This window comes from Capra hircus, chromosome 26 (assembly GCF_001704415.2).
Source record: "Capra hircus breed San Clemente chromosome 26, ASM170441v1, whole genome shotgun sequence".
Taxonomy (NCBI): Eukaryota; Metazoa; Chordata; class Mammalia; order Artiodactyla; family Bovidae; genus Capra; species Capra hircus.
Window position 1 is genome coordinate 26,920,042 of NC_030833.1, and position 10,582 is coordinate 26,930,623.

At 42.0% G+C, this 10,582-nt stretch overlaps 1 protein-coding gene across 1 annotated transcript; it reads right to left on the reverse strand.

Moving 5' to 3' along the window:
• LOC102190016 (glutathione S-transferase omega-1) lies at positions 407-9,299 on the reverse strand. The gene is made up of 6 exons (XM_005698442.3): positions 9,017-9,299; positions 8,744-8,852; positions 5,096-5,318; positions 4,396-4,494; positions 1,420-1,526; positions 407-640 (listed from the first exon to the last, which is right to left on the reverse strand). The coding sequence occupies exons 1-6, from the start codon at positions 9,048-9,050 to the stop codon at positions 487-489; spliced, it is 726 nt and encodes a 241-aa protein (XP_005698499.1). The 5' UTR covers positions 9,051-9,299; the 3' UTR covers positions 407-486.

Below are 10,582 nucleotides of genomic sequence, written 5' to 3' on the forward strand. Positions count from 1 at the left end.
CCTAGTCACTTGGCTTTAAAATAATGTGGGTCTGGACTTCAGTGGCAACAGCAGTTGTATAAAAGGCATGAAACCAAGTCAGACATGGAAAAGAAAGAATGAGGAATTGAAAAGTTCTTAACTCAGAACCTAGAAGACAAACTTGAAAGGGCATCTCTTGCAATGACAACACAGTATCCATGTGGAAATGTCCTATGGGCAGTTAAAAATCCAGATTGACTTCCAGCTCTCAGTAGAGGTGATTTAGAAATTTTCAGCATGGAGTGTGATAGAACCCTTAAGAGTCATTTGAACACCCTGAGACAGGAAATGTGTTTATATTGCTGTAGGAGGCCTGGAGGAAAGCCCACAGTTTGGCCAAATTTGGTGTCAAATCAGAGGTGATTCAATAAGACATGAGAGCACATGGTAAAATAAAACCACGGTATTATTCATATTAGTGAAGGAAAGTATCAGCTATGTCTTTATTGCTGATTCTTGTTCCCATCAGAGACCATAGTCACAAGCCTCAGGGCTGTTCTGCAAGTAGAGGTTGAAGAAACCTTGAAAGGTCTTCACATCAGTGAGGAGAGATGATACTGTGGGATCCTTCTTCATGGCTGCCATCCACAGCTTAAGGGCTGGGGCGTGGTCTACACACCTGTGGGAAACGGAAATAATGAAGGGATGAAAAAGGCTAAGTAGGAAGGTATTGCAAAGGCTCCTTTAACTCTGCAGTTTCATATCATTTTCCTCTAATCTTTTCAAAGAATTCTTTAGAAATACTTCTTTAAGATGTGCATAATCATAAAATACGAGATTTGGAAGATATTGTAGAGGTCCTTGTTTTGTGGAAGAGGAATCTAAGACTAGAGTGAAGTGACTTGCTCAGTTAACCTAAGAACTTGTCCAAACTAAGAGACTGGTAGCTTTTTAAAATGAGAATGTGAAAGACAATCAAGAACATGACATATTTATTACTCTGTGGTCAGACAGTGACTAATAGCAACTGAGCAGCTCTAAGCTCTAGGAAATGGGAGTAAGCCAAGGTGGCTGCTAAACTTCAAAACACGGAGTTCGGGAAACAGTGTGGGACTCTTGCTGGTAAATGGAAGGTGGCATTGGTCACACAGTCCTGCCTGACGTCCTTACTAAAATGTGCATCCTTATGGGTTTCTAACCAGGGGAGGAGTAAATCACTTTTCAAACATTTTACTACCTGTTACAGAATTCCCCACCCCTGCCCAGCCCAGAGATGGGAGAAAATGGTGAGTGTAGGTATAGGACATGCTCTGGAAAGTCCAAGTTTCCTCCTGTCTGCTTGTTCCCATTCATGTCAATTGAATGAGATACATTAATTTTCGTCTATATGAAAAGTTAGTATACATAATTCCAGTTATCATTGTCCTAAATCATGCAAAAAATATTCAAATGTCTTACTCATTCAACTCCAGAGCTTCCAGCCGTTCAAACCAGGGCCAGATGAGGTAATCAATCATAGAAAGAGAATTGCCACCAAAGAAGGTTGTCTTCTTATCAGTCAGAACCTGAATATTAAACAGCATAAGAATACTGTCCATCAGGACTAAAGTGGATAAACTGTGCAGTAGTCATATGCTGGAACACTATACAAAGAATAGGAATCAACTATACACAGCATATACAACCTCAGAAACTTGATCCTGTATGAAAGTGTACATGACCCCAAAGTGTCCATGATTCCATTTGTACAAAGTACAGAAATCATCCAAAACTAATATTCTGTTTCTTGATATGGATGCCAATTTCATGGCTGTCTTCACTTTGTAAATTCAAGCTATACTCTTACGCTTTGGGTAAGTCTCTGCATATGATACGTCAATAAAAACGTTACTGAAAATAAACTGGACATAACTAGATTAACTGTTAAACAATGCCACATAAAATCCTTTGAAAACCAAGTACAAAAGTATATGTCTGAAATTTAAGGAGGTAAATTAATATTATGGTTTTGCAAACAGAAGATTGAGAATATTATCTGGCTAATAAACACCAAAGCATCTTATAAAACATCCATGATTTTTCTCAGGGCCCTTATAACATCCTGCATTGTAGATAGATTATTTATATCTACCTGAGTATTTATTTTTGGTTTACTGTCAAACCAATCATCTGAACGGTATGGACTGCCTCTCACTTTCTACCTCCCATACTGTTCAGAAGAGTGCCTTGCAGTTATTAGGTACTCAGAATTGTACAATGAACCAATATTGTCTAGGTCTGTCCTTAAATTGTAGTGCCTGGTAATTATATTATGCATAAGTAAAATTAAGTATGATAGTTTCAGTCAGAAGGAAATACTCTCTCAGCAGCCTGAAACATGGAAATAGTACAACTCACTTTAGCGCATGAGTCCTTAACCTGGAGTCTGAAATTAGATGGGAAGAAAATTATATGTCCCCCAACTAACCCCAAATTTAGTAGGTAGTATGTGGATTTTCTACTGCTTGGGCCCTTGGCACCTTAAACCTCTACCCTGTTCAAGAGCCAGCTGTAGTTGTATATAGCTGCTGCTGCTAAGTCACTTTAGTCGTGTCTGACTCTGCGACCCCATAAAGAGCAGCCCACCAGGCTCCGCTGTCCCTGGGATTCTCCAGGCAAGAACACTGGAGTGGGTTGCCATTTCCTTCTCCAGTGTATGAAAGTGAAAAGTGAAAGTGAAGTCACTCAGTCATGTCAGACTCTTCATGACCCCATGGACTGCAGCCTACCAGGCTCCTCCATCCATGGGATTTTCCAGGCAAGAGTACTGGAGTGGGTTGCCATTGCCTTCTCTGAGTTGTACATAGAGATTTTTCTAAATCAGGAAACATGATCCTCTTTCTGTCTATATAAATGAGAATATGAAATATGTAACTGTAAAGAAAAATATAAATTACAAAACTGATTCATTACAAATGAATTACAATTCCTTACAGTCCAATTACAAAACTGGAATATAAAAATCCTGAAAATCAATTAACATTAAGGAAACTGAACTACTGATAAAAACTCTACCCCTATAAAAGACACTGGACTCAAATGTTTTACAGAAATTGCCAAACCCTATCAAATGGTTTCGAACTTAAAAAACCAGAGAAAGTAACCTGACTCATTTTATGAGTTGAGAAAATCCCTGATATAAAAACCAAATAGTGGATTCCCTGGGGGTCCAGTAGTTAGGACTCTGTGCTTTCATTGCCAGGGGCCTCCTGGCATGGCCAAAATAACAAACAACCACCACCACAACAAAAAAACACACAAAGATATGATAACAAAGTAGTCTCTTTTATGAACAAATATGCAATAATGAAGTATCAACTAGTTTTAAAATATATATGAAAATCCATTGAAAGCAAGTGGGTTTTACACAGTAATACTGGCACAGTTCAACACCAGAAAAATCTGTCAATGCTACCACACCTATTCATCAGATTAAAGGGAAAATATTCAGTGAACATTTCATCAAATGTAATAGATGAAGACAAAATACTCAATAAAATCCAACACTCTCATGACTTTTAAAAAAATATTAGCAAACTAGTAATAGAACTTTCTTAATGGGAAAAAAAGCTTTGAAAAAATCTACAGTAAATGGCAACCCACTCCAGTATTCTTGCCTGGAAAATCCCATGGACAGAGGAGTCTGGTGGTTTATAGTCCATGGGGTCACAAAGAGTTGGACACAACTGAGTGACTTCACTCACTTTACAGTAAACTTCAAACTTACTGATAAAAGGTTAGGATGCATTTCCAAAGGAGACAAGAACTGTGTCTTCCCTCAGTAAAAACCTAAGGCTGAGTGTGAATGGAAGAGAATTCCATATAAAGATCCAAATAGCATCTCTCCCACAAAGGAGGAAAAAACACATCTGGGTTTCCCCAAGTGTCTGTCTAATGGCAGACTTGTGGGAAATGTTCATTATATAATAAACATTTTTATATAATTTTATTTAAGTTTTAATGCATAAAATAATTTTATTTCCATAAAGTTTATTATATAATATTAAGTGGAAAAAACCACAATGACTTATGTTCTGATTATAGTTATGTTAACATTTTAAATATATGTTCAAGGACTGAAAACAAGCATAGAAAAACATAAACAGGTGTAAAGCTGTGGAAATTTGGTTGAAATTTTTCCTTAATATTTTGGTGTCAGTGCAATAAAAAGTTTTAAAAGCAGGCCCATGACAAAACATTTTTAGGTATTTTGGTTTGTATCTTAAGTACAGCAGCTTACAGCTGCTATCTGTTGTAAACTAAAATTTCCTATTTGATGTTATTTCTAATTACCTTAAAGTCATTTTGGAGATGGGAGTATGAAGAAAAGAGGAGAAATGAGTGTGGGTATAATATATCACTTAATCCAATAAGAATCAAGAAGGGATTGATTACCTCCTCTAGCTTGGTGATTTCTTTACGCAATTCTTCTTTTAGGCCAGAGCAGTCTTCCTTATTTTGTGTTCTAACAATCCCCGATATCAAAGGTGGTACCTAGACAGAGAATAATGTCTTAGTTTATCAGTGTGAGGCTAACCATACTGACCCTGTCACATTACAGCAGGATAGAACCCTCACAGGCCGTGTCAGGGTATTCTATACACGTGAAATGTGCAGCAGTTCCTCTTCACAGAGGTTATATACTGATCCTAGACACAGTTTTGTCAACAAAGATGCTGTACCGTTCAGGATTTTATAAGCTGCAAATAAGCCATTTTGGTGAGTCTGAATCAAATATATCTTAAAAGGACACTGCATGGCACGTACTGTACATGAAAGAGACTTGAAGACAATTTGGCAAAGTGAGAAGGAGAAAGTCTTTTAGCAAGAATAGAGAAGAAGGTGGCAAGTTTGGGAAAAATAAAAATATTCAGCATGACATGAATATAAAGTATTAGGAGAAGAGTGAAGAGATGTAACTTTGAAAAGTCAACAGGGTCCAGATTATGAAAGGGCACACAGGACATGTCAGAGCCGGCAAGAGCATAATCCTGTTTCTTTCCCTCCCAAATCACTGAACCAAGAGTGACAGCACTGATTCAGCTTTAAAAACAAAGATATTTTAAATAGGAGCTGAAATTTCTTAAACACGCACCTTAGAAAAGGACTCAAAGACCATCTTTTGGCAAGCCTTCTCATAGGGGTCACCTGGCAACAGCTTCTTCTCTGGATATGCTTCATCCAGGTACTCACAAGTGATGGCAGATTCACAGATCAATTGACCCTGACTGGTTTCCAGAACCGGCACCAGGCCTGAGGGATTCTTCTTGAAGAACCACTCAGGCTTATTTTTCAGATTTATGTTGATGACTTCATGCCTGAAAAACACAGAAGACAGTGAAGACAGTAACATTTTTCTTGTATTCCCGAATAAAATGTCATTGGTCCCATCACCCACTTAGCTGATCAGACCCCAAATTTTGGAGTCAGCGTGGCCTTGATTCCTTCCTCCTACCCTCTCTTCCTCAAATCACCTGGATCAGCAAGACCTGTCAGCTAGACCTTCAAATCAGTCTAACTTCATCTGCTTCTCAGCTTTAACACTTGCCACCTCGTCCAAGACATCACCTGCCACCTGAATCTCTACAGCAGTCCCACTGGCCCCTGTGCTTCCCCTGTGACCTCCCTATAGTTCATTCTCCGCATCTATTTACAAAAGTAAATTGGATGAGGCCACCCTCCTGCTTACTTCAGTTCAGTTCAGTCGCTCAGTCGTGTCCGACTCTTTGCGACCCCATGAATTGCAGCACGCCAGGCCTCCCTGTCCATCACCAAATCCCGGAGTTCACTCAGACTCACGTCCATCGAGCCATTGATGCCATCCAGCCATCTCATCCTCGGTCGTCCCCTTCTCCTCCTGACCCCAATCCCTCCCAGCATCAGAGTCTTTTCCAATGAGTCAACTCTTCGCATGCCCCTCAAGTGCTCCTCACTGCAGTGAGGATAAACTCTAAACCCCTTTCCGTGCCATGTGATCTGGCCCCTGCTTACCTGTCACATGTTTCCTATGACTTCCAGTTTGGTCATTATGATCTGGCCACAATTACCTTTTTCAATATTTCTTGAATTACTTTCTCCGTTGTACCGATGATATGTAACTGAAATTACTTTGTTCACTTAATTACATGTTTGTTATGTCACCTCCCTAGAATATAAGCTCCAGGAAAGCAGTGACCTTGTGTGTCTTGGTCATATTCATAAACAAACATGTAAATCAGCAAAGTTTTAAACAGATTTATATGCTATGAAAAAATATAAACATTTTCAGATAGGCACTCAGTATACACTGGTTGAATAAATAAGTGGAAATGCTTCAAGATTGTCAATTAGATATTCCATTTGGGACTAAGATGTATCTTAATTGCAAAAATAAATCAGCCAGCTAATTGAGTTTGTCCACACCCGCTATATAGAATCGATATGATAAAACTAAATTCCTTTTGCTAATTTGAATAGAAAGCTAGTCATTTTTTACAAGAATATTAGAGAATCCAAAAAATTCAACCACAAAATAAGCTCCCAGATTAAATCTCCATGCACTGATGTTTTTTAAAACTGCCACATGGGTTAAGCACACTAAGTAAACCCATAAAGAAGAAACAGGTGAAGTCCAGACTATACTAAGATTGTTTTTAGATCTAACCTCTCTTGTCTGAGAGATTTTAGGGGAAATAAGAGGAAGGGAAGTTTCATATAATTGCTACAGCCAGATCCATATCATTGTCAAAGCTGGATGAGTGTTCAACAGAACAGATTAGTTACTCAGAAATAATACACCCTAACATCTTTTGTTTCCTTTCTCCCCATCCACCTCAGAAGCTACAACAGCATTTAGCTTGAGGTACTATTAAATACACAACCCCACCCTCTCCCCCATGGAAACAAAGGAATAGCCAGATTGAATACTGGCGTCTGTGTGTGTGTATTACAGGGTTTGTCTGCTGACAGATTACTGTACACTCAGATACAAGCCACTGCAAGAACAATGAGGCTCCCTGCCAATCAAGATTTCTGCAATTTCATACTGTGAAAAGAAAGGGTAAATCCTGGGCTTTTGTAATAAAGAAGGCTCTCAGAACACATATGCATTTTGGTATCTTGGTAATGATGAGCCAGCAGGGCAACATACCCGCTGCAACAAGTTGGAAGATGAGAGAAAACAGTGCTTTAGTAGATTGTATCATGTGGTAAAGTCTACCACCTCTCTAATCAAAGTCTCCTGGGACTCAAAACGAACCCATGAACATAGTATATTAGTTGGTCAGTCATGTCCGACTCTTTGCGACGCCATGGACTGCGGTCCACCAGGTTCCTCTGTTGTTTGCCCTGCTAGGCAACAGTTACCACCCTTCACTCTCCGTACATGCACTTTTATAAGATCACTTTAATTTTCCTTTGGAAAACTGTCCCAGAAAGATCAAAGTTTTCAGTCTACAGTTCCAGAGGGGCACTAAGCCAGAACTCTGTGCCTCCAAATTCAGCTGTTTTGATCCTGAACTCTTCAGTTGTATGAGCACAAGGTATGCCATTTTTCAATCCAATTGAATTGGATATCTGCTATGTATTGATAAATGTTACTAAATGCTAAATATTTTGCTATGTATTTAGAATCAGTTTCATCTAAAGACACAAGAGTTACTGAAGTGATTAATCCAAAAATAATTTGTTTTTTTCTTTCTTTAGACTATATAGCTTACTTTTTTAGAGAAAAGTATTGCCTGCTTAATTCTCCCTCTAGCAGGCTAAAATTAATTTAAAAACTCTAAGCATATAGATGGAAAGTTTCTTTGGAATGGGGGCTATGTTTTAAACTCCCACATCACAGGTATTTGATGTTTGTTCAACAGATCTCAAAGGTCATTGGAAGAGAGGCAGTTCCAATGGCTGTTCAAGTCAGAGAAAAGTCAATGACTTGGATATTTCCTGTAGATAACTAGTTTCTGTGGGGCTTCCCCAAAATCTGAATCTTAAAACAGAGACACTTTATTTTATTCAAAAAATCAAGCTATAAGAAAATGCACCATATAGTTAATTCAGGACTCTACCAGTAGGATAGTCAAGGTCTGGACTCTGTAGTAGGGTAAATTATCCACTGGTCAGGAAAGGGCTATATCCTCAGAATAAAAGCAAACAATATATAGATAAATAGGACGTGAATGAAGTGGGATGAAGGAGAAGGCAGTACAGAAGGATTCAGGGATGTGCCAAAGCTAAAAGAGCCTTTGCCTGTTATTCCCATTCCAGTGATCTCCGCATACCAACTTTACTGGAGCCCCAGCTTTGCTGACCCACAAAACAGTTAGGTTAATCTAAACGAGATGTCCTCAACTGGTGCAGTCTGTGGGATTCCTTCCACTCCCCACCAGGGGAACAGAGTTCATAGCTTTCTACGCATGCAATAAGTCGCTTCAGTCCTGTATGACTCTTTGCAACCCCGTGGACTGCAGCCCGCCAGGCTCCTCTGGCTATGGGATTCTCCAGGCAAGAATACTCGAGTGGGTTGTCATGCCCGCCTCCAGGGGATCCTCCCAACCCAGGGATCCAACTCGAGTCTCATGTCTCCTGCACTGGCAGGCGAGTTCTTAACCACTAGGCCTTTATCACCCCGCGGAAGGCTGAAAATTCTGTATTTGGCAGAAAGGACGCTATCAGAGATTCTCATCCCCCGCCCCCGGGCCTGTCCAAGCCTCCCCAAGCAGCTGGTTCCTGGCAGGCTGGGAGCGGCCCCTGCCTCGGTCCTTACCGGATACCCTTGGCCGTCAGGACCAGGCGAGTCCTCTGGGCATACGGGCAGAACCTCATGCTGTAGACACGGATCAGGCCCTCGGGGACGGGCCCCGGGGGCGCGCTTCCTGCGGAGAGAAGCAGACGCGGTTACAGCCTGGACCGCAGTGGGGACGTCCGGTTTTCCGCGAATGTGGTCTCCTGGGCCGTTCAGCTCCGTAGCAGAACCACCGCCCCCCCCCCCCGCCCCCCCCACCTCAGCACGCGTAGGATCACGGTCGGCAGGTCTCACCCTTGCCCAGGCTCCTAGCTGATCCTCCGGACATCTCGCCGCCGCACAGATAAAGCTGGCGCCGGGGTTTGCAGGCGAATTAAAAAGTCGGTCGCCCCGCCTTCCTTCTTTCCCTCCCTCCCTTTCCAGCAGACGTAAACCAAACCCGGGCGCAGAAGCCCGCCTGGGAGGCCCTACCCCGCACTTTGCTACATTCCCCACCCTCTGCAAGAAGGAAAACGCTGCAGCCCGCTCGCCGGGTGGGCGATCATGGCCCGGAAGCCACCCTGTAAGCCCTGAGGCAGCGCCGGCCTTCCGGGTTTGGTGGGGATTAAGTCTTATTGGCTCAGACGGTAAAGTATCTGCCTACAGTGTGGGAAACCTGGGTTCGATCCCTGGGTCAGGAAGATCCCCTGGAGACGGAAATGGCAACCCACTCCAGTACTCTTGCCTGGAAAATCCCATGGATGGAGGAGCCTGGTGGGCTACAGCCCATGGGATCACAGAGTTGGACACGACTGAGTGACTTCACTTTCACTTTCAAGTCTTAATTAGAGCACCTCAGAGGGCGACTGTGCCAGAGTTCATCGTGCTGGCCAAGAGGTGCTGACATATCAAGATGCACAAATGACTCTCAAAATCGTCAGAGCCCTTCCCTGACGCGGAAGGATGGTGGCTTCACTTTACAGGCGAGTGGATCACCCTCCACCCAGACCCTGACCTCCCACGCCTGGCGGCCCCAGAAGGCAAGCCCTGGCCGCAGCCACGTGGCTCGGACTTAATTGCAGCTTTTCCTACCCCTTGGAGAGGAACAGAGATCATTCTGTCATTTTTGAGATTGCATCCAAGTACTGCATTTTGAACTCTTTTGTTGACCATGATGGCTACTACATTTCTTCTGAGGGATTCCTGCCCGCAGTAGTAGATATAATGGTCATCTGAGTTAAATTCACCCATTCCAGTCCATTTTAGTTCACTGATTCCTAGAATGTCAACGTTCACCCTTGCCATCTCTTGTTTGACCACTTCCAATTTGCCTTGATTCATGGACCTAACATTCCAGGTTCCTATGCAATATTGCTCTTTACAGCATCGGATCTTGCTTCTATCACCAGTCCCATCCACAACCGGGTATTGTTTTTGCTTTGGCTCCATCCCTTCATTCTTTCTGTAGTTATTTCTCCTCTGATCTCCAGTAGCATATTGGGCACCTAATGACCTGGGAGTTCCTCTTTTGGTATCCTATCATATTGCCTTTTCATACTGTTCATGGGGTTTTCAAGGCAAGAATACTGAAGTGGCTTGCCATTCCCTTCTCCAGTGGACCACGTTCTGTCAACCAGTAATGCTGAAGAAGCTGAAGTTGAACGGTTTTATGAAGACCTATAAGAGCTTTTAGAACTAACACCCCAAAAAGATGTCCTTTTCATTATAGGGGACTGGAATGCAAAAGTAGGAAGTCAAGAAACACCTGAGGTAACAGACAAATTTGGCCTTGGAATGCGGAATGAAGCAGGGCAGAGACTAATAGAGTTTTGCCAAGAAAATGCACTGGTCATAGCAAACACCCTCTTCCAACAACACAGG